This window comes from Sminthopsis crassicaudata, chromosome 2, assembly GCF_048593235.1.
Source record: "Sminthopsis crassicaudata isolate SCR6 chromosome 2, ASM4859323v1, whole genome shotgun sequence".
NCBI lineage: Eukaryota > Metazoa > Chordata > Mammalia > Dasyuromorphia > Dasyuridae > Sminthopsis > Sminthopsis crassicaudata.
In genome coordinates this window covers 594445820-594471415 of record NC_133618.1, presented here as the reverse complement: position 1 = coordinate 594471415, position 25596 = coordinate 594445820, and the positions used below count along the sequence as shown (strand labels likewise).

At 35.8% G+C, this 25596-nt stretch overlaps 1 protein-coding gene across 2 annotated transcripts in view; it reads left to right on the top strand.

The window, feature by feature from the left end:
* Positions 1-11402: 11402 nt before the first annotated feature.
* Positions 11403-25596, top strand: part of PDZD8 (PDZ domain containing 8) — a 79591-nt gene continuing 65397 nt past the window's right edge. For both annotated transcript variants that reach the window (XM_074295712.1, XM_074295711.1), the window contains exon 1: positions 11403-12567. In XM_074295712.1, the coding sequence (XP_074151813.1) occupies positions 11720-12567 (848 nt within the window). In that variant the 5' untranslated portion in view covers positions 11403-11719. The remainder of the gene's footprint in view (positions 12568-25596) is intronic.

The following is a 25596-nucleotide window of genomic DNA, read 5'->3' as shown; positions in this document are numbered from 1 at the left end:
AATAAATCTGGGACATTTGAGTACATGAGATTTTAAGAAATTTACATTCTATCAAAGTAATCTTTAGGAAATAATAATAGCACCTGGGCCCAGGTTGTTGTGACTCTCAAAAGAAATCCTGGACAAAACATGACTTTCTAAACCTTGAGATACTGTTCCCATGTTCTACCTCTTCTTAAACTCTGAATCGTACCAGTCAGTCAATCAATAAGCTTTTTAAGTTCTTAATGTAGGTCAGGAACTATGCTAAGTGCTGGGGATACAAAGAAAAGTAAAAGATAATCCCTGACCTCAAGGGACTCACAGTCTAATGCTGGAAACAACATGCAAACATCTAGGTATAACAAGCTATTTAAAAATTGAATTGGAATTCACAAATAAAGGACATTAGAATTAAGCATTAAGCAGGATTAAGAAAGTCTCCTCTTACAAGGTGGGATTTTAGCTGAGACTTAAAGCCAGGAGAGAGACATTCCACATATGGGAGACAGACAAAAATGCCTAGAGTTGGAAGTGAGACCTTCAGAGAACCTGCAAGAAATGAGGCAATTAGAAAGGTGGAAAAGGGTTTTAAACATCAACCAGAGAATTTTGTATTTGAATATTAAAATGAAAGGGAGTCATTTAAGTTTTTTGGGTAGGGGACAGACAGTCAGATCTGAGCTTTAGAAAGTTCACTGGGCAACTTAGTAGAGGTCAGACTGGCCTGGGGCCATACTTGAGGTAGGCAGATCCACCAGCAGGCCTCAAGATTATCAGGATCCACATTAGGGGAGTTACAGAGTCAGAGAAGAGAAGGAAACTATGTAAGAAATATTATGAAAATAAAATTAACAGATGTAGGCAAAACATAGGATATAACAATTGAGAGAGTCAAGGATGACAACTAGGTTTTTAGCCTAAGTGACCAGTGGTATCATCAGCAATAAAGAGATTAGCAAGAAGTGAAGATTAGGGAAGGAAGGAAGATAATGAGTTCGGTTTTAACCATATCAAATTTAAGATGCTTACAACACATTCTCTTTGAGATATTCAATAGTCCATTGGACAAACCACTCTAGAGATCAGCAGAGTTTAGAGTTAGATAGGTGGATCTGATAGTTATCAGCATAGAGATGGTATTTAAATCCATAAGATCTGATGGGAAAAAAAGGATTAAGGACAGAGTCAACCTGCACCTCTAAGGTTTAAAGTGACTCTTCCTATGTCTTTTTTTTTTCTTTTCATTTTTCCAAATTATCCTCTCCCTCCCTCCACTCCCTCCCCCCCCCATGGCAGGTAATCCCATACATTTTACATGTGTTACAATATAACCTAGATACAATATATGTGTGTAAATACCATTTTCTTGTTGCACATTAATTATTAGCTTCCGAAGGTATAAGTAACCTGGGTAGATAGACAGTAGTGCTAACAATTTACATTCGCTTCCCAGTGTTCCTTCTCTGGGTATAGCTATTTCTGTTCATCATTGATCAACTGGAAGTGAGTTGGATCTTCTTTATGTTGAAGATTTCCACTTCCATCAGAATACATCCTCATACAGTATTGTTGTTGAAGTGTATAGTGATCTTCTGGTTCTGCTCATTTCACTCAGCATCAGTTCATGCAAGTCTCTCCAAATCTTTTGAATTCATCCTGCTGGTCATTTCTTACAGAGCAATAATATTCCATAACCTTCATATACCACAATTTACCCAACCATTCTCCAATTGATGGACATCCATTCAACTTCCAGTTTCTAGCTACAACAAAAAGAGCTGCCACAAACATTTTGGCACATGCAGGTCCCTTTCCCCTCCTCAGTATTTCTTTGGGATATAATCCCAGTAGTAGTACTGCTGGGTCAAAGGGTATGCACAGTTTGACAACTTTTTGGGCATAGTTCCAAATTGCTCTCCAGAATGGCTGGATTCTTTCACAACTCCACCAACAATGCATCAGTGTCCCAGTTTTCCCACATCCCCTCCAATATTCATCATTATTTGTTCCTGTCATCTTAGTCAATCTGACAGGTGTGTAGTGATATCTCAGAGTTGTCTTAATTTGCATTTCTCTGATCAGTAGTGATTTGGAACACTCTTTCATATGAGTGGAAATAGTTTCAATTTCATCATCTGAGAATTGTCTGTTCGTATCCCTTGACCATTTATCAATTGGAGAATGGTTTGGTTTCCTATAAATCAGGGTCAGTTCTCTATATATTTTGGAAATGAGACCTTTGTCAGAACCTTTACTTTTAAAAATATTTTCCCAATTTGTTACTTCCCTTCTAATCTTGTTTGCATTAGTATTGTTTGTACAGAAACTTTTTAGTTTGATGTAATCAAAATCTTCTATTTTGTTATCAATAATGATCTCTAATTCTCCTCTGGTCATAAATTCCTTCCTCCTCCACAGGTCTGATAGGTAGACTATTCTCTGTTCCTCTAATCTATTTATGATCTCATTCTTTATGCCTAAATCATGGACCCATTTTGATCTTATCTTGGTATATGGTGTTAAGTGTGGATCCATATCTAATTTCTGCCATACTAATTTCCAGTTTTTCTTCCTATGTCTTACCAATGAATGTTGAAATCACTGAGTGAGGAAAAAAAATGACATTGCCAATTGGATTAATGTTATGATTAAAAATAGTTTTTGAAAGAGGGATAGTTTAAAATATAGGGAATGCATGGGTCTGTTTTGTTCAGCATAATAAACAAGTTAGGTAGGTTTTTGAAACAGCAAGTTTTGTGAAACAACTCTTCCCTCCCTTTAAATAAAAAAACAAGATACTCTAATACATCTGTTAATAGCATTGATTTCTTACCTCTAGCTCTGCCACTTTGTCTGGATGAACTTAGGTAATTTGAGAAAAGAGATGGAGAAGCATTTTACCAGCTAAGCAGATTTCCTGGAAATGCAAAGAATATTATCAATCTATAGATGATCTTAATTATTCCAAAGATGATTGGAATAACTATAAAAAAGAAACATACTCTATAAAAGGCAGAATTGATTTCTTAGGCCATCATTTTTACAATGGTCCAAAAATAGTATGGTCCAAACCAGGAAATGAGCCAACTATGATAGCTACATCTGAAGTAGCTGAGGTTTGAATTTATTGATTCAACTGCTATTAGAAGTCATGATTTTAAGAAAGTACTTTTTACATGTATAAGTATGTAATGATTTGGAGCTTGAAGGAGAGGTCATTGACTTCTCTACAGTGAACAAAATAAAGAGGAAATTTGGCACTGATAGGTTTATTGGATCAATGCTTAAGTAATATGCATTGCTTAACTAAAACAATACCTGCCAAATCTTGTATATCATAGATTCACAGATGTATCCTCATAATGTCATATGAAGCTCACTGGATATGGAGTGAGATCAACATCTTTCTGAGCCTTTGTCTCTTCAACTATAAAATTAATGGGGTGATTACATCATTTCTAAAATTCCTTCATAGAGTATTATAAATACCAATTATATTAAAATCAAATAAGCATTCATCCCACTTTAATTTAACATTTGAAAGGTGTATACCCATGAAATTTACTTTTTAGAAATACAATCCCATTTACCATCTCCAGAATCCCATTTCAGACCATGATTATGTAGTACCCTCTCTGGGGCCATTTTTCAAATGATCATTTACATTGACAGGTTGGGACTTCAAAGGGTAGCTAACTACTATTCCCCTTGGTATTTTATTGGGGTAAGCCTGAGATGTTTCTACCACCATTACTCATCAATATCCAATGATGTGTCATTCCTTATAATCTATCAACTAGTTGACACTAGCTTTTTAGAGATGGATTAACTGAGAATGTACTGTTGGTATAAAACATTTCTTCTAAACTGTTTATATACAAGATCCCTGGGGAGAGTAGGCTCAATTATATGATACAATGATAGTGAGAAAACTGAATGGAGAACACAAGTGGCCAAAGTATACCTCTTACCTCCTGGCCCTAGAAGACCTTTTCTCTCTTTGTGGAGTCTATATGAAATTCCCAATAAGTTAGTCAGCCAATAAATATTTATATATTATTATTATTATTATTATGTTAAGTAATATTTATAATAATATTATAACTTAATTATAATATAATAATATTATCTTATGTTAGCTTTAGGCTGGGTAGGTCATCATTTTCCTGGGTCAGGCTGATCTGAATAGGTCATTGGGCCTGGCTATTTCATTACTGCTGGCTTTTCCTCTCCCTGCCTTCTGTTTGGGAGATGGGAAGGGAAATTTGCCAGGTTTAGCTGCTGGTCATCCTGCAATCTCTCCAGACCTTATCATACCATCCATGTTGACTTTCCATGTTACTCTCATAATGCTGCTCACTTACCTTCTGACTTCTGTGTCTATTGTTAACCAGCCTGCTGGATTCTGTTACTTTAGTCACTGGTGTTGGGACCTCTAAAAGCTCTTGAACTTACCATGTAGTCTGTATATATCTTTCTCAGAACATTTTTTTAAACTTAAGATCAAGAAAGAATAACTACAATAGAAACAGAAGACCACATGCTTCTTGACACATGATGTCTAGGAAGAAAAATTCAGTTTTCCTTATCCACAGCTTAAAGTAATCCTCACTCAAAGCTGCTAAAGAAAGAGATTGAGAGCTGAATGGGTCACATCTCTTGTGACCCATTTCTAGTTCAAGAACTTTTGAAGCATCAGTTCTTCTGATTCTGAAAGCAATTTCAAGTTATTTTTATGATTACACAGTACTCATCTTTAAGTCACTACTGGCTAGAAATCAGTTTCTCAAAGTTTCTATGTGACTGGATTAGAAACAGTCAAAAAATATTTGGGCAAGCTTTCACTCTTGCTACAATAATAACAAAATTCTTTAGTCCTATCACACTTTTTTTTTCTTTAAGGCCCTCTATGATTTCTCTATATTAATGAAATCATAGGTCTAATCTTTACCCCTAGCCTCAAAATAAGAAAAAAAAAGTGGTCAAGATCAAAAGTCAAATTCTTCTGCAAGAGAAAGAATAGGTCGGTGAGTAATATTTTGTATCATGAAAAATTTAACACATAAAGAATTGCTTATCAACTGAGTTATATAAAAAGATAACATTTCTCTTCTTCCATATATATGCATGTGTGTGCATTATGTATATATGTACATGTATATATAAATTCTAAAGAATAAGTCTATTGTCACATATATGCATACATATATATACATGTGAGGGGGATGTATAAGCTATATGTATATCCACACATATATATTTGCTGAGAATATGAACCACCATCTAAAGAATGATACTCTCTAAATTACCTCAATAGTATTTTCTTTATCAATATTAGAATTGCCTAGTTATATGTTTTCATTTCACTATATAGGATTATCCTCTACAATTCTTCAGGTATTTTGCAATTTTTTTTTTGTCAATACCTTTGGGTATCTTTTGTCTTGTTTTGTAAAAAACAGCTTTTGCATTTTCTTTTTTCCTCCAAATTTTATTGTTTCCCCCAAAATACAGGTAAAAATAATTTTTACTTTTTTTTTTTTTATAATTTTGAGTTCCAAATTCTCTTTTGTCCTTCCTCTTCTCCCTCATAATTAAAAAGGCAAGTAACTTGATAAAGGTTATACATGTGCAGTGGTATAAAAATATTAATCATGTTGTGAAAGAAAATACAGACCAAAAAAAAAAAAAGGAAAAAGGAAAACCCCAAATCCAAGGAGAATAAAGTAAAATAACAGAATACTTCAATGTACATGCAGAAGAATATTCAGTTCTTTCTCTGAGGGTGGATATCATTTTTCATTATAGGCTTTTGTGTTTTCTGAAAGCAGTTCCATCATTTTCCATTAGCTTCATTTAGCTTTCATTCTGATGTATTTATTAATTGAACATTATAGATTATTTGTCAAATACTTTCCTGATTTAATGCCATCTAGAAATTAAGAATTAAGAGATGTTTTTCTTAACAACATATAGGTCTATTATGCATAACAGGAAAATGTATCTATGGTCACCCACCTTTCAGAAATGGAATATGAGGCTGACACTATTCTAGTTCAAAAACATAATATACACTTCATCAATGATAGGTTCATTAAGGTTCTCTTTTAAAATGCAAATGCCCATTGACATGAGCACTTCAATCATATTAATATCTGATTAATCAGATACTTTCCTTCTATTTCACAATTGATTTCAGAGACTGGGGAGTGGGGAGATCACCAAGTGAGATGATACAGAGCTGAAAAGAGAAGAGAGATGTAGAACAAACAAATGAAAGTGAGAAGAAATGGTCAGACATGTAGAAGGGTAACCACAAAAGAGCAGTTGCAGAAGGAATTAGGAAGAAGAGAGTATCTAAGAGGGGTTATCAATAGCATCAAATGCCACAGAGAGATCAAGAAAGATAACAATATGAGAAAAAAATCATTCAATTTGGCAATTAAGAGACATTGGAAACTGGAGGAAGCATCTTTGTGGAGAACTTGGTAGGTTGTTGACCTTTGTTTTTGATGAGGATCAAAATGGCATCATCATGTTTGGATCAAGGTACAGTGAATCCAACTGTGACTCAGAAAATTCAACCACAATTTGAACACAACTAATCCATAGGAATATTTGGAGTGCAAATGGCTCTAAATCTGTGTACCTCACATTTCTTTTGAGCTATTGCAATTCTGCATTGCTTGTAGAACATAAATACTTTATTTGATGCAAAAAATGCCATGCTGGGTGGTCCTCTGCCAGTGAAGGGAAAGAGGAATTCAGAAGGTGGGAAGACCAACAAATGCAATTTTTGCCCAGGACTTTTAGTGGCTACCTGCATGACAAAATTGCCTCTGCAGCTGTTTTTGGTATGGAAGTGCCAGTGTTTGTGTGTGTGTGTGTGTGTGTGTGTGTATAATATACACACACACACACACACACACACACACACACACACACATATATATATATATATATATATATATATATATATATATATATATATATATATATACACATACACATATATTATGATGGGAACTCTATCTCCAAGATCAAAGCCAAGACTAGCAGTTTTTTTGTTTTCTTTGTCTTATTTAATATTATTGGATGGGTAGTTAAAGCCTGTAATTTTTTCACAAAATGTTCAATCATTTAACAGATAGTCCTTTGACTAGAAATGCAATTATATTTATAGCATAGCATATACAATTTCATTATCTGAATCAAATCTGGGAATTTCAGATTCTCTGGGAATTTGATATGAATTTCCATATCAATTTAACCTCTTCCACTGTCCTTTAAAGGAAGAACAATGATGTGAAAAGAATTTCATATAACAAAGAAGTTGAAGAAATGTGCTGATATTAAAATTATTGTTTATTATTTATGTGAGAATTTATTTATATAAGAATTTTCAGGCTGGTAAAGTGAATAAATACTAGAATCCAGTTCAATCCAATAAGCATTTATTGAGTGCCTATCAGGTGCAAGATACAGAGAGAGCAAGGTATATATAGGCATTAAACTGAAATAAATATAGGGCCACTAACTGTACATAAGGGTCCCTGGAGGTACCCATATTAACATTACTTGTATTTTATCATATATTTATTTTTTTTTTGTTAAGTGTTTCTCTTTTGCCTTTTAATCTGGTTCAGGCCTTACTCAGCAGTGTTGCTGACATAATGAAGCCATAGGGTTTCACACCTCCAGGTGAGGTAAAGTGAGAAATGACTTTAAACTCTGATCCAGACATGAAATACTAGAGAAGTTTTGTCACAACTTATATTTATCTTTCTAATCAAACATCAACATTTATTGGGCTCAAGTTCTCATTATTATGATATATGTCGGTCATATGACCCTGAGCAAGTCATTTAATCTTAAAGTGCCTCCCAGGCGAGTCTCTAAAACTATATATTACAAAACAATTGCTGATCTGCATTGGTAGATGAATATTTCTCACCAGGAGTTCCCTATAGTAATGAAACTAGAGATGTGGTGATTGTTAATACAGGTCTGAGAGCTGGGAGCACAAAGACAAAAATGGCCCTTGCCTTCAAGAAATTTATACTTTTTTTTTTTAATTAAAAAAATATTTTTTAGGAGGGGAGGCAGATTACTAGGAAAGTCATAGGATCAGAACAATGAGACTGCTTCTCCAAAATGGTCTCATGCCAAATCCTATACTTTCCTTCCCAACAATATAGTTCTGTCTACTGTTTCTGCCTTTACTATACTCCTTCTGTACCTTCACTTCAAAGAATCCCTAATTTCAAAATAGATCAATTCCTCATGAAGCCTTTTGATCCCCCAAATTCTAGTGCCTTAGACCGTCTTGATTTTGAATTTTCTGTATATATTTATTTTGCATATTCATGCATAAATATGTGTATGTAGAGTTGTGCTGGTAAATGTTTAATAACCACTTCTCAAAAGAAAAAGATGCAATTTTAAGTGTAATCATTATTTTCTCTGTCACTTTCTTAAGACTAGACAATCAACAAAACAATAATCAAATCTTGATATGTATCATTTAATGATATTTGGTATATAAATGCTCACAGTGAAAATTTAACAATTGGGTCTCCACTGGAGACTTGGCTCTTTTTATACTTTTCTGCTTGTACACACATAAATATGTATTTATGTACACATTGATATATCTTGTCTTCTGAATTAAAAGATTAGGCAATCGCTTTATTTTATATCTGTTTCCATAACACCTAGCACAATGTCTGGCACCCAGTAGTTGCTTAATAAATGCTTAGTGATTGATCAGATTTACCAATGGACAATTTCTAAGATTTATTTTTTTTTTTAAGCTCTAAGATTTCATGTCAAGCTTCTAAAAACTTGGGCATTATATAAATTCTAAGCCAAATGTTAAGAATTAATCTTTATTCTGCTCTTTTTGTTATTCTACTTCAAAAACTAGTTATTGATGCATTGGTTAATCTGCCATCTAGGGGAAGGGGTGGAGGGAAGGAGGGGAAAAGTTAAACAAAAGGTTTTGCAATGGTCAATGCTCGAAAATTACCTATGCATAAAATTTCTGTAAAAATAAAATTAATTAATTTTAAAAAACTAGTTATTGGCACATATACACTTACCTTTATCTTGCTAATTGAGGGAACATGAGTAATTAAAACTCAAAATACCTGATAAAATTGAATTTTTTTTTTTTTTGGTTTAATGACAATTTTTTCCACTATACTTATCTTTATTGAGTTTTGCTTAGCTGATTATTAAAATTAGTTTTGCATTGCCTAAATATGTACCAAGGGAAGGTGGGTGTGTAGGGAGGTGCTGCAGAAAGGAGATAATTTAGGAATGGGCTAAAGACTGAAGAAATCTGCTATGGGAAAAAGATAGTCCACCAAATGGATTATTGAAATTGTCTATTTATGGATAATTCCAAGTCAGGATTCTTTGGTATGGTACCCTGAAAATAGTTTATTCATTAAAAAAAAATATATTGATCATCTACTATGTACAAGACCCCCGTACTAGGTACTAATAAATGTTGATGTTTGGTTAGAAAGATAAAAATAAGTTGTGTAGTATTTCATGTCTAGATCAGAGAAGACATAGCTTTGGATCAACCCTGGGCTCAATTAATGATTGAATCGAACCAGACAACCCACAACTGGGTTCATTTGGGTCCTACAACAAATCAGAACTCTGGACCCTTAATTCTCAGATTGGTTTTGGAATCATCAATCTCTTTGTCGAATAAATAAGTGACTGAAAAAGTGAGGCAACTATTAATCTGGAGATGGACCTGTGGTCAGAGAATAAAAATGACTGGAATTAGAGAGGTGGCCTAGAAGTGGCCTGCTCTTTATGACTGGAGTTACTGAAATCTATTGTCACTTAAGAGTGTTATTGGTGCCCATTGGATTGGATTGCTCAGACATAGCATTTGTGATGCAATAAGTATAGAACCGGAGTGAGGTGTAGAAGAAGTGAGGATTCCAGGGCTGGGTAAGTCTGTCTTTCTAGAGGTCCATCCTTACCTCTACACTTTTACTTTGCCCTTCATTTACCATCTTGAACACCCACATTCTCTCCTTTCCTAGTATCAAGGTCTACCCATCCTTCAAAATTCAAATCACATCCCATCTCCTCCAAGAAGTCTTTTCTTAACCCTTCTCAACTTCTGCTGGTTTTTCACCCTTTTAAAATCCTATAGCACTTAATGTCTGTATTTTTCATGCAGTAATTAATTACGAAATCCCCCTTTCATTTGTATTTTGTAGGGGGTTTGGGGGGATATGATTATCATTTGAATGTTTTACTCTGTTGATATGAACACATTTTTAGTTTAAACTACATCCACGGTTTTTTCTTTTTGGTTTAGGAAAACAATGATTTAGACTAACTGGGGATTTGAAGAAAATCAATTCGAATATAAAGAGAAGGAAGTTCAGTTTTTTTTTGACTATCCGCCTTTAAAAACATGCCATCTTGAGCAGCCCATTTCCTCTGGACCTTCGTTTCCTAACCTATGATTTGTAAACAGGCTATTTTTTAATCTAGACTTTTCCCCGGGGGTAGGGGATGGGACGGATGCCATCATAGATTCAGAGGTATGAGACTTGTTCAAACCCTTATTTATCTCACAGCTCTCTAAGGGCGCCTTCAAGCAGCTGTAAGTCATACGAACTAAAGTGCAGACATTATTTTCGGGGAAAGGGGTTTTGTTTTATTTTTATTTTTGCTCCGGAGGACCCAGCACAAAAGATTAGAATTCAGTTAGAAAGTACTTTTGAGAGATTAGCTCAGCTTTCTCGACAAATGCAGGAGCTTGAGACCCAAGAGAGAAGCGTATTTACCCAAGGTCACCCCAGGCCGGTATTGGGCTGCCAAGCTGGGATGGGAACCTAGGACACCTGACTCCACAATCTTGGCAGCTCACCAGACCACCTGGTTAAAAAAAAAAATTCTTTTTAAATATTAGTTATTTCATTTAATTCGGTTTCCTCCTTGTCCTGAGACCCTTCTCCTTTGGTGTGTTTGGAAAATTTCTGAAAATGCATCTATTTGCACGGAATCTTTTGGACCCATTCAGATCCCGGCGGACCCTGGATAATACCCAGGAGGAACCAGGGACCACCGCCAAGCTAAAGGAAGGAGTCGTTTGTTTATATATTTTTAAAATAAGTGCTGACCCACTTTCACTGGGTGCTTCTAATTGGCTCCTTCTTTCAAGACCTGCTCCATTAAGGGGCGGCAAGCCGGTTTAGGGCGCACCCTCTGCGGACTGGAGAAGGATCACCCGGGAGCAGGGGGTTGGAGGAGGGACCGTGCGGCTCGAGGAACGCAACCTTCCGGAGGTGAGGAAGGTGCCCCTCTCGCGCGCATGTGCGGAAAAGGGGCGGGTCCCTAGCGACGCCAGGGGAACGAGCTCGTTCTTCGGGGCTTCCGACGCAACGTCCCGTTCATCCAATGAGCGCGGGCGGGAGGGAGGTTACCCGTCCCGCGCCCTCCCCCTCTCCTCCCTCCGTCCGCCCCTCCACGGCCACCCCCACCACCAGCCCGGGGAGACTAAAGGGAGACGCGGGCCGCGTACAGGGCTCGACCACCGGGGCCCGGGCCTGAAAAGGAGGCCGGGGGAATCGATCTCCCCGACTTTACTACGCCGCCCGATGTCCACAAGATGGAGGCAGCGGGGGCGGCGGCGGCGTGAAGGAGGCGGCGGTGTCCGGGTCCGGGCCGGAGCAGGTGCCTCGGCGGCGGCGGCGGGATGGAGCTGCTTATGATCATCGCGGTGTCGGCCCTTGTCGGCTGCTTCCTCACTCTCCTCGCTCAGTTCCTCCTGATCTATCACAGAAAGCCCCCGAAGCCGTTCCCGCCGTCCGCCCCCGACTGGGGGGTCTCCTACGTCACCCCGTCGCCGGGCCTTCTCCTCGGCGACTACCTCTATGGCGCCTCGGGCCGGTCGTCGAAGCCCCCTGAGCGCGGCGGCGGGATCCAGGTGGAGACGCGCTCCGTGGAGACCTGCTACTTCCTCAACGCGATCATGCTGTTCCTGTTCCGGGAGTTGCGGGACACGACCATGGCCAGGCGCTGGATCACCAAGAAGATCAGGGTGGAGTTCGAGGAGCTGCTGCAGAGCAAGACGGCCGGCCGGCTGCTGGAGGGCTTGGGCCTGCGAGAGGTGTCGCTAGGCCAGGCCGTGCCCCTCATCAAGATGGTCCGCCTTCTGCAGCCCGTGGTGCCCTCGTTCGCCTCCGAGCCGGAGGGCGCAGACAGCGCGGAAGACCCCCCGGCCGCCAGCCCGGAGGAGCTCATATTCGAGGTGGACGTGGAGTACAACGGCGGCTTCCATCTGGCCATCGACGTGGACCTGGTCTTCGGCAAGTCCGCCTTCCTGTTCGTCAAGCTGTCGCACATGTCAGGGAGGCTGCGGCTCGTCTTCACCCGTTTGCCCTTCACCCACTGGGCCTTCTCGTTCGTGGAGGACCCGGTGATGGACTTAGAGGTGCAATCGCAGTTCGAAGGTCACCCCATGCCGCAGCTCACCTCCATCATCGTCAACCAGCTCAAGAAGATCCTGAAGCGCAAACACACCCTGCCCAACTACAAGATCAGGTGAGAAAGGGCTGGACCGCGGGGCAGAAGGTCGGGCTGCCCGAGGGCACTGAAGCTGGAAGGACGTGCTGGCGCGGCCGCAGTCCGGGCCGCTCGAGGGGGGTGATCTGTGCAGAGATGGGCACCGGAGTTGTCCCGCTGTCTCGGGAGTTAGCTCCGTCTCTGCCCTGCAGCTATTATGCTTTGAGGGCAGCAGCATCCCCGGCTCCTGCATCACCTCATTTTGGCCACTTTGGGGAATTGCACTAGGACAGGCTTCTGGGTGTTAAAGACGGATAAACAAACAGGGTAACTGACTTGTCCCCAAAGTGTGTTTTGTAACAGCCTTTGAAACCAGCTTTGCTTCCATTTGTAGAAAGTAGCACAGACAGTTACAGTTAGGGATGCAATTTCTTCACCTCGCCCAATCAAAATGAATCACCTTTGTAATCATCCTTCTTGTCTTTCTGGTGTCCACATGCGGGACTCCATCCTTAGCTCCCCAAGAGTGTCTTCTCTGTCGCTGTAGTATATGATCTACAAACACAAGTAATTTTACCTTTGCCCAATAACGTAACTTTTCCAAGCACTTTTCTAGCAGTTGCCTCGTTTTATGTGCGATATGATCTTTGGTTTCATTTTTTTTCTCATTCATGGCCTTTTCTTTTAATAAACTTGTTGGGAAAACAAGGGGTTAAAATGCATGTTCCCATTTGTTTACTCTGGGAAGATTAGCTTTATTGGGTGGAATTCAAAGAGGCTTTTGATTTCATGTTATTATTTTAAAGTTACTTCTAAAGTTTTTTTATCCCCAACATATTTGAGCTTTATATATAATTTTTAGAAATCATAGCATAGAATGCCAAAATAATGCCTAGTAATATATGTTATAGTACAGGTTATTCTCTGGGTAACATCCTTCTTAGTTCTTTCCAGAAATATATACTGCCCTTTGTCTCCCATTCTGTTGTTCAGTCAAGTCCAACTCTTAGGGACCCTATTTTGGGGTTTTCTTGGCAAACTACTCTAGTAGTTTACCATTTTCTTCTCTCCCTCATTTTATAGATTAGTAAACTGAGGCAAACAGGCTTAAATGATTTGCTTACAATCATACAATTAGTTCCTGAGGTAGGATTGAACTCAGGTGGTGTTGACTTTGGGTAGGACACTAGCCACTAGAACACCTAGCTGCTCTGTTATCCATATTAGAGTGATTTTAATAAACTGAACAGGATAATGAAAATATGGTCAAATCTCAATTATTTACTATTTAAAGGGATAGTGACACAGATAATGTAGAACTTATTTTGGTGCTTTGGGACTTTTTAAATTGGCAATTGTATTTTGTTCTTATGTTAATTTTTTTCCTTTCTAGAATATATTGCCATTAAATTGAAAACATGAAAGTATAACAGGTGGAATCTAATTAGATTAAAGATTTAATGTTTTCTGTATTAGCAGAGTTATATCATACTTCGTCCCTGAAGTAGAACAAATTGTAATAGGTGATTCTCAAATGGTCCCTTTTCAGCTCTTATTGATTTTGTAGGAATCTGATTCTTGAAAAATTTTGTTCTTCAAAAATTTATTCTTTATATCAGTTACTAATCAGGTTTTTTGTTTAAACATTAAGATCTTTATCATGGAAAGTTGTAGCTTCTGAGAATGTAAGTAAGATTTTGAGTTTCAAGTTGTGTAGCTAAGTTGAAGGGCCCTAGATTTGGAATCAAGATCATAGATACAGATTTGGGAGGGACCCTTGGGGTCATCTATTCCCTCCCCTTCCTTCTCCTTCCCATTTACAATTGAGTAAACTGAGGCCCAGGGAAGTTAATTTGTCCCAGACCTAGTTCTTAATTTCTTGGCTCCTCTCTCCTATCCTTGAGTTAAGACTTGTTTTTGTCTTTTCTAAAATGAAAAGCTAGATTAACTCTTGAGTCCTTCCACCTTTCAAATCCTTAATGTCTTAAGAGGCAAGTTTTACTTTTTTTTCTCTTCCAGAATATGAGTAGGCAAACTTTATCAGGTAAATAAAGGTTGCTAATTGGGCCATTAGTTATTTTTATTCTTTTCAAAATAGCTTCTGGCAGAGATAAGGTCTACAAATCTTATATATTCTGAGTCTGGTTTTTAGATAGATTTCAAATAAATTAATTATGACTGGAAAGAGTAGACAGAATAAGTTGGCACTCTTTAAAGGTTTCCTTCAAGTCAGTTAACTTGTTTTAAACAAGAAGCATGCCATTTAAAATATGGCAAAATTGCTCAAGTACTTCTAATTTAAAAGTGGCTTTAAATAACAATTTGAACTGGCTAGACTTGGAGCATTAAATCTTGAGCTAAGTAAAACATAATACCTAAGTAAAATGATATCTCCTTTTTCATAAGGAAACTCATTAGTTAAGTGCACAAATATTTCTTTTTAGGCAGTAACTAAAAGTAGATTTAAGAGATTACACAGGTAGAATTTACAGATATTTTTTCCTCAAACTTATTTTGCTTTGATAACAACAATAATAACTAAAACTATTCACTGTAAAGTTTACAACCTGCTTTTCTCACCACAGCTGAGTTGAGAACTGGGTAATAAATAGAAGTTCCTCATCTGTAGATGAAAGTTAGGGATAGATGACTTTTTCAGTTTCTGCACAGTTTTAGATACTTGGTATTATTCCCATTTTATAGATGACGCTACTGAAATCCAGGGAGGTAAAATAAATAACCTTGTCTAGGATTTCAAAGTTTATCACAGGCTGCAGTGAATTCAGTAGTACAATGGATAAAGCATTGGGCTGGATGGAGTCAAGGAGAATTGAATCTAATCTGGCCTCAGACATCTAGCTTTATGGCCCTGGATAAGTCATTTAACCTGTTTGCCTCAGTTTATTCCTTTGTAAAATGGACATATAATAACAGTATCTACCTCTCAAAATTGTGAGGATCAAATGAGATAATAGTTGTCAAACACTCAGTACATAATATTTTAATGCTTATTTCTTTGTACTGAAGTATTAACACTAGAATTTGAGCACAGATTTTTCAACTCCACAATAAATGTCTTCTTTTGTACAATATTACTTTTTTACTTAATGAATTGCTATGCACTTTTGAGAATTTTTGAAATTTTAATTGATAGGAAAAATTATTGTTCCCCATAAAAGGACAATATAATAATAAATTGAGTTAGTCCCTCCCAATCATGTATTCTCTACCTCTTTCTCTCTTTCTTCTTTCTATCACTTCCTTTCTCCCCACATAAATACATTCATTTATTTACGTAAGAATTCATGAAAAGGCAGTGTGAAATAAGAGGACTGAGATTCAAATTTCACAATCAACAATTGCTAAATATGTGACTATAGGCACAAAGGGGAGAAGAAAATCTGTACTGTTTACAGGATTATTGTCAAGAAGATGCTTTAATTAGTCAGTCAATAAACATTTATTAAGCACCTCCTATATGACAAGCACTGTACTTACGCATTGTGGATACAGAAAGAAACAAAAAATTCCTGCTTTCAAGAGCTTCCAGTTTAATGGGGAAGGTAACATGCAAACATATAAAACAAGAAAATAATTAACAGAAGGAAGACATTAGAATTGAATTAACGACGGTTTCTTGTAGAAAGTAGGATTTTAGTTGAAACTTAAAGGAAGCCAGGTAAGTAAGCAGTCAAAGATGAATAGGGAGAGTGTTCCAGGCATGGGTTATAGCCAGAAAGAATTCTCACAGCCAACAGACAGAGGATCTTGTTTGAAGAACAGCCAGGATGTTATTGGATCAAAGAATATGTGTCAGGGAATAAGTATAAGACGATGGAAAGGTAGGGGGGGACTGGGTTATGAAGGGTTTTGAATGCTAAAAAGTATTTTATATTTTTCCTGGAAGCCACTGGAACTGATTGAGTAGGCAAAATGCTTTCACCTGAGCTTTAGGGGAATTACTTTAGTAACTCAATGGAGGGTGGATTGAAGTGAGGAAAGACTTTTGAGACAAGCAAAGTCACCACCAGGCTACCATAGCAATCCAGGTTTGAGGTGGTTTGAAGGCTTACACTGGAATGGTAGCAGTATCAGAAGAGAGAATGGAGATGTCTGTATTTAGGAGATATTAAAAAAAGAAATAGACAAGCTTTGGGGCAACAGATCGGATATGAGAAATGAGAAATTGTGAGAAATCCAAGAAGACCCTTAGGTTGGAAGCCTGAGGGACTAAGAGGATGGTGTTGCCTTAGGATAAATGGGAGTATTCTACTGCCTTGCCAGGAAACTAATCACTTCCATTTGAATTGTCTTAAGATTCTAAAGATTACCTGGCAGGATAAGATACCAGACTCTGAGGGCCTTTCTCAAACTAAACTGCCAAGTATTCCAGCTCTACTGCAGAAGATGTAGTTCCATTGGGCTGGCTGCATTGTTTGAATGTCAAATGTATGCTTGCCAAAAAAGGCTATTTTATGGAGAATTCACACAGGGCAAAAACTCAAAAGGTGATCAAAGTACCACAGGGACACTGAAGGTCTCTTAAGATTTTAGAATTGATTGTGTGATATGGAAAACATTGGCAAAGGATTGCCTAGCATGGCATGCCCTCATTAGAGAAGGCTATGCTGTATGAGCAAAAAAGAATTGACTTGTCCAAAAGAAAAGCGAAATGCACAAAATTAAAGAATCTACCCAAATGTTCATAGGGACTATTTGTGCCCCACCTCTGGCAAAGTTCTGAGCTCATATTGGTTTGATCAGCTTCAGTTGAACACTAATTTGAATTTAACATAATGATATCATTTTGATTCTTTTTGAGAATGAAGGACAACCAACCAACCAGGTTGAAGATGGGGGAGGGAAGGGCTTGGGGGGAAGATAAAGAGTTCAGTTTTGGATAGGAGGAAATTAAGATTCAACTGAATATCCACTTGGAGATATCTGAAAGGCATTTGGAGATTTGAGGAAGTTGGAGCTCAGCAGGGAGTTTGAGGCAGGAGGTAAATTTGAGAGTCATCAGCATAGAGATCATAATTAAATCCTTGGGAGCAGAGACAGCTAGGTGGTACAGTGGATAGAGCACCAGCCCTGAAGTCAGGAAGACCTGAGTTCAAATATGGCCCCAGACACGGTATACTTCCTAGCGGTATACCCCAATTGCCTCAGCAAAAAACAATTAAAAAAAAAAAAAAAATCCCTGGGAGCTGGGATCACCAACTGCTCTAGTATAGAGGGAAAAGATAAGAGGACCCAAGACAGAACCTTGAGAAACACCTATGGTTTTAACATCAGACTTTACTAGATTTTGAAATCCAAGAAAAATGTTTCAAAAGGACCTAAATTAGGTTTAAAGTAGAAAGCTTTTTATAAAGAAGAGGTTCTCTTCTTTTTTGCCCCTACCAAAAGAAGTGGCTTTTGAGTTATCAACTAATCATACAATAGCATGACATTCTGGGCAGAAAAAAAAAAAAAAAAAACATAAGCAAAAGTGCTTAGGTAAATGAGGCGCATATTTGGGCAATTGGGGATATGTAACATAGGACCTCAGAAAGTGAAGTTTGGGAGTTTGGACTTCTTGTAGGCTGTGAGCAGGTACATTTTTGAGCTGGAAAATGAATGGGAGAAGGACTCTGTTTTAGGAAGATTAATCTAGCATTAGGATTTAGTGTAGATTGGAGTAATTTTTTCTTTGAATTGGAAGGTTTGGATTTGGGTTGTAATATTTATGGGAGTTTTCATCTGTGGGTTTCTTGAAGGGAGTGACTGGAGATTTCTTTTTCTCCCTCTTTTTCCTCTGGTCGTAAAAGATCTGAACACTTCTTATGAGATCTAGAAAGTTAATGGTTAGGATTTGTTTGGGTTTGTATGTGTGTGTGTTTTATTTTCTTTTTGTTTTGTTTTGTTTTGTTTTTGTTTTTTGTTGTTGTTCATGATGTTCTGATAGTTCAGTGATTCTTAAATTGTTTTTTCTCTTTATCTGTTTCCAGGTTATTTGTTTTTGTTATTAGATTCTTGACACTTTCTAATTTTTTTTTTCAGTCTTTTGACTTTATTTTGATATTTCTTATTGTCTCAAGCAGTAATTGGCTTTTATTTGTTCCATTCTAATTTTCAAGAAGTATATTGTTTGGGCAAGCTTTTTTTATTTTTTCTTCTAACCTGTTTATTCCTTTTCCAGTTCTTTCTTCCATAGTTATTTCTGCACTCCCCCCCCCCCATTTTTCCTCAGTTGTTCTCATTTCATTTGTAAAAAACATTTAACTCTCTCTCTTTTTTTCTTTTAATTCTTGCTTTTTCTCTTTTTAGAAATTCCAGTTGAGTATGCTCAAGCTTTGTTTTCTTCTGAGGCATTGCTTGAAGATGTTTTAGAGATGTTCTCTTCCTCTTTATTTGTGTTTTAAGCATTCCTTCACTATAATAGTTCATTATGGTGGGATAGTTTTTGGGATATGGCATACTAAGCTATCTCCATGCATTGAAATCTTTTTTCTCCACTGTTTCTGACAGTGGACAATACTGCTTATAATTTTTGAGTATATTCCTGAGATTTTATAAAGAAAGAAGTTCCTATTCTAAATTATGTTATTTTTGGCTGCTGTCTATTTACTTTTGCAAATAGTTTGAATGTATTGAATCTTCATTCAGTATGTTCATGTTCACACTTTTAATTTTATGACAGTTGATTTATAGTAGTTAAATTTTTATGTGAAATTGTTACAATACTGATGTCTTTTTCTCTATCCTTTTTCCATATTTGGTAGCAATAACTCGTTTTAACAGACCATCTTGGAATTTTAAATATCTTTTTTCTTTCTCTCCTATTTTTGTATTGATTTTGGTCTTTGCTTCCTTAATCAGTAAGCATTTATTAAGTGCTTACAATGTGCCAGGTGGTGTGCTAAGTACTAGGGATACAGAGGATGGAAAAAGACAGTCCCAGTTGTCAAGGAACTCACAACAAGCAAACAGCTATGTAGAACAAGCTATTAATAGGAAATTAAAAAAAAAAAAAAAAAAAAGGCAAGAGATCAGAATTTAGGGTGGACTAGGAAAGGCTTCCTATAGATGTGGAATTTTATCTGAGACTTAAAAGAAGCTAGAGATAAGAGATGAGGAAGGAGAGCGTTCTAGGCATGGTGGGCAAACAGTGAAAATTGGAGATAGTAGTGTCTTGTGTGAAGAATAGCAAAGAGGCCAATGTTATTAGATCATAGAATATTTCAAGGAGGATTAAAGTATAAGAAAATAAAAAAAAAGGTGGGAAGGGGCCAGGTTGTGAAGAACTTTAAAAATCAAACAGGATTTGATTTTTAATCCTGTAGATGGTAGGGGGCCACTGGAGTTTTATTGAATTAGGGGAGTGATATGATTAGACTTGCACTTCAAATAATATATATATATATTATATTGTGTTTATCAAATAATGAGCTAATGTTTTCAGTTATTTCTCATTCTTGCTTATCTAGGCTGTTCCATTGATCTATTTTTCTATTTTTAAGCTAGTATGAGGATTACTACTTCATTATATTATTTGAGATCTGAGAATGTTATGACTGATTCCTCCCACTTTTTTCTTTCTCTTGTACTTCTAGACCTTTTGTTCTCTCCAATTGAATTTTGTTCTGATTATCCCTATAAAATATACTTTTAATGATCTGATTGATAGACAAGTAAGTTGGGAAATGAATTAAGCACTCAATTCTAGTTGTCATCACTTATTTCAATAAAAGAAGATTTTGTGGTTTTACTTTTATTTTTTGTAAATCCTATGTCTGTTTTTAATAGATTACTTCCCAGATATATTATGAATTTTTAGTTATTTTGAATGTAACCTTTTTGTTTAGGTTTATAATTTTAATTTTATGTTCTTGTTTTAGGACTGGTTGGTTAGCTATAATTAGGATTTCTAGTCAATGTCAAATAATATTGGAGTGTCAAGTAATAATAGGGAGTCATCCTCGCTTTAGCTTCCAGTGTTTGTTCCTTGCAAATTAATTCATGCTAGAGATATATTTTTGGTCATATTGACCTTGTCATACCTAAGCTTGTAGGATTTTTAATATTGATAGCTATTAGAACTAAAGACTTCTTCATATATTGCTATAAACTGTTCTTCATGGAATTTTTTTGTTTTATATATCACCTACTTTTCTTTATTCATGGTCACCAGAAATATATGTATTTTTTTCTAAAAATAGAGGTCAGCAAATGTGCAAAAAAAATGTTTGTGGCAGACCTTTTTGTAGTGGCAAGAAACTGGAAACTTAGTGGAAGCCCAACAGTTGGAGAATGGCCGAACAAATTATGTTATATGAATGTTATGGAATATTATTGTTCTATAAGAAATGATCAGCAGGATGATTTCAGAGAGGCCTGGAGAGCTGATGCTAAGTGAAATGAACAGAACTAGGAGATAATTATACATGGCAACAATAAGATTATACAATAATCAATTCTGGCGAACATAGCTCTTTTCAACAATGAGATGATTCAGGCCAATTCTAATGATGGAGAGAAGCATTTATACCCAGAGAAAGGGCTGTGGGAACTGAGTGTGCATCACAACATAGCATTTTCACTCTTTTTGTTGTCGTTTGCTTGCATTTTATTTTCTCTCATTTTAAAAAAATTTTTCTTGTGTAGCAAGATGATTGTATAAATATTGGGTTTCTATGTATTTTTACCATGTTTAATATATATTAAATTACTTGCTACCTAAAGGAAGGGATGAGGGGAAGGGGGGAAATTAAACAAGAGCTTTTGCAAGGGTTACTGAAAAATTATCCATGCATATGTTTTGAAAATAAAAAACTTTAATAAAAAGAATTAAAGTAGAGGTCAAACTCATTGGTTTATAGTTAGTATATTTCATACTCCTCTCCCAGCTCCCATCCCCTTTCTCTTTTGTAAATATCGAAACAACATTTGGCCTTATTCCTTTTTAGTTTCCTAAAATCTTTCAAAGATTACTTTAATCACATTAGTAAATATGATTGGCTACTGCTCATGGACTGCATATAACTATTGAATTTAGTGTTTCCTCAATTATGTTGTATTTCTACTTTCTGTGAGATATTTTTCCCAGGCATTCTCCTTAAAAGAAAAAATAGAAGCAAAATAAGTTTTCCATTCTTATCAACATGATCCAATTATCATCCCATCCCTTCCTAAATTGTAATCCTATCACTTCTTTGATCTCCTTGCCTACAAAATGGCTTTTTAAAAAACATTTATTATGCTGAGCTTTTAGGATTTCCTCAGCCTTCAACTTTCCTGATAATTTTCTTAAAAGATATCTTTACAGTTTAGTATTTATCCTCCGTCACTTGCCCTTATGTCTGGATGTCTCTCTGTTTTTAATTTCTCGTTGGTCAGTGAGTTTCTTGTGTGACAATATCGGTTTATTTTATATAGTCCCTCTTCTCTTTAGAATGATTTCTTCTATTTTTAGAATTTCATTTCTGAGCTCTCCCACCCTTCTTGCTTAACTTCTCTATGGAAACGTTAAGCTTTTGGATCCTACTTATTCTTTCTCTAAACCCTATGAAATCTGCCCCACTTAAATCTAGGTTGTGTTAAGTTTAAAGCTGTGTCTAGTTTTCCATTTCATCTCTTAATTATTAATTTCATCACAATTGGAGTTATCCCTGTGCTTTCTGCTATTCCTTCTTAGTTCTTCCTCATTAATCGAAATGAGTTCTGAACAGTAACCTCGATTACTGTGTCCAATTTTTGAAGAATGAAATTATCATTTGGGCAGATCACAAACTCATATTCTCTTCTGTGAGAGAATATTCCAGCATGTTTAGAGAGTTGTCATCTATTACTATAATAACATACTTTTGTCTTGGGTTTGTGATTTTTTTTTTTTTATATACATCAAATCCCCCATTTTCTCTACATATGTTCAATACAACCTGAGACAGTATTATTTCTATAGATAGAAGTAATCTGCATGCGTCTTGCCCCTCAGATTCCTAGATTTCCTTATACAGTATGGCTTTTTCATATACAGTGTTACTCTACTATTCTTAAAAAAAAAATCTTATTGCCTCCTTTTGAATAAATGTGCCCTTCCATTATCTTATATTAGTTATGATACGAGTCATGACTTCCATCCCACCAAATCACAGCTGTACTTTTTAGCCCAAATTTGTCTAGTTCACCTTGTTAATTACCTCTCTATTGATATTTTTGTAGAGATCTCTAATATAGGTTCTATGACTAGTTTTCTTTGATATCTTCTTTTGTAATTTACTGGAAATTTTTTCCCCTTTTTCTTTTAAGTGTAAAGTCCCTTTCATCAATTTTAAATTTTATTTTAATCTCTGATATAATTTCATTTTTTCTGTTCTTAGTTTTTGTTTTTGGCAAATTGCTCCTCTGCTGTGACCCATTTTGTCTTATTCTGTTCTTTTTGAATGATGTTTATTCTATCAGAGTATCATTTTGTATTTTTGCAGTGTATGTTACTTTGTTTTATTTCTGTTTGTACAAGCATAAATATCTTATTTTTGAGATGTTTACATTTGCATTAAAGTTATGGAATCTAGATTCTGTAAACAGAATATAGCATGTTGATATAGTTACACATTGCAGATGTGTATTGTAGATTAAGAGAAACAATTGTTAAAGAAAGAACATAAGTATCGTAAAAATGAATTATATTTTCCCAAAGGTTTTTTTTTTGTTTTGTTTTGTTTTGTTTTGCTTTTTAATTTTTATTTTTACTTCTCACTTGTCACAAGAGAAATAAAAACTGTGACTAAAATGTCATAAAATAATTTAAAACAATTAAGTATTATTTCAAACTATTTCAAATAATAATAGCTTACATTAAAAAAATAGTTGCTTTTAAGATTATTGCTTTTAAACTGTCTTGATTTTCCTCCCTGGTTTCTGTCTTCTTATTTCCTATCAGAGAATCATTCCTTATTTTAAAAAATATTTTTTTTTTTAAATGAAAAAGAAGAGGGGGAAAAAATTAACAAAAGTGAAAGATACATCCCCCTAAATATGACATATATTGATAAATATGACATCATACCCATGGACTCCTCACCTCTCCACATGAGTTGGAGGAGGTATTATATGTGTTTTTTGGAGCCCGCTTAGTCTAAATTATTTTTGGGTTTTTTTGGTGTTTCTTTCTATATTGTCAAAGTTGATGTGTGTATTATGTTCCTCACCCTGTGTACTTTGCTTTATGTAAGTCTTTTTCATTCTTATGTTCATCATATTTGTCACTTATTAGAACATGCTAATATTTCATTCCATTCATGTGCCACCTTTTGTTTATCCTTCCCCCCCCTTCCCCCCCATGGGCTTTTACTTTGTTTCCAGTTCTGTGCTATTGTAACTATTTCAGTCCTTTTTAACAGTGCCCTCCTTGAGATATAAGGATGGAATCTCTAGGTCAAGGGTATGGGTGTTTTAGTCATGTTATTTGCATAATTTAAATTGTTTTTCAGAAGACTTAAACTAACCAGCCTGTATTTTCACATTCCTCCCCAACACTGACTATTCCTATCCTTTGTCATCTTTGTCAATTTGTGCTGGATAGAAGATAAAAATTCAGGGTGGTTTAGATTTGCATTTCTATTATTAGTGATTTGGAACATTCCCTTGTATGGTTATTAATAGTTTGCAATTATTATTTTATTGCTTGTTCATATCTTGTCTGTGTGGGAATTATTTTTGGTCTCATGTATTTCAGCTGTCTATCTTGGAATCCAAACCCTTATTGATAATACTTGATAAAAAGATCTTGTTGACCACTTCCGTTATCACAGATGTGTTAAATTTGTTTGTGTAAAAATGTTTCAATTTGACACCATCAACATTATTTTTTGCCTGTATTCCTTATTTGGTTAAGAATTTTTTTCCCCTATCCATAACATTGAATTGATATAATATTTTTCTTCTAATTTTTTTTAATGGTGTGATCCTAATATTCAAGTACATCTCTATTTTGAATTTGAGGAATGTTGTAGGTAATTGTTTAAGGCAAAATTCTGTTAGTATCTGACATACATGTAGTACTTTTGAGTCATAAATAGAATTTATTTACATTACATTCCTATACATATACACACACACACATATAAAGTATGTTGTATATGCTTATTCAAGGTATCTCCTGTACCAAAAAGTAGACATAATACAAATAATTAATGTGTTTTAAATTTGAATAAAATGAGTATAGTACAGTCATTAATTAGATATTGATAAGTTATTTTGCCTATATTCTTCAAATTTAGTAGGATTTTTATAGGGAGGGGTGGATAATTGTATTGACCCAATTTTTGGTAGGAAAATACCTTAATGCATTTTTATCATTGATGTATATACATTAGTTAGTTTATTAATAATGTTTGTTGTATTATATCAGATTAATCAACAAAGAGGAAAACTTAACTCTTACCTATAGCATGGCATCTGATGTTCTTAAAGTGCTGAAATTTAGAAGACACTGACAACAAAAGTGAGAATGTTGTTATGATCCACATTCAGTTTCTCTCTGGGCACAGATGGCTCTCAAGAAGCATTTTTTTAAAAGTATATTTTGTATTTGTTTTACTATTGGTTCTTTTAGGTACTTGCATCCCAGGAAGAACTCACTACTTAGTAAATAATGAATTTCTCTTTATTTGTTATGTACAAAATTTCTGTCCTTTCTATTCATCATTCATTGTTAGAATGTTTACTAGGTTGTATTGGTCGATATTTTTGAGGGTGATGTGAATACTGATTCCATATATATCTAGTTTAATGAACAGATAAATTTATTTTTAAAATATTTTCTTTGTAGTTTGATTTGACATAAGAGCAATTCTGTTGCATTCAACTTCATTTATATGAATTTGGTGGTACAAAAGCATTAAGAAATTAAATGAGCTCACCCTCTTGATCTCAATTGCTCCAAATAGATCTCAAAACACAGTAAATTGAATCTTGATGGGAAAGTCTAAGGAAAAAGTCATAGTCATTTTTTCCAGGCCACATCAGCACAGGGAGACAAAGACTGGCTATAACACTTGTCAAAATGCAGATACATTTATGTGT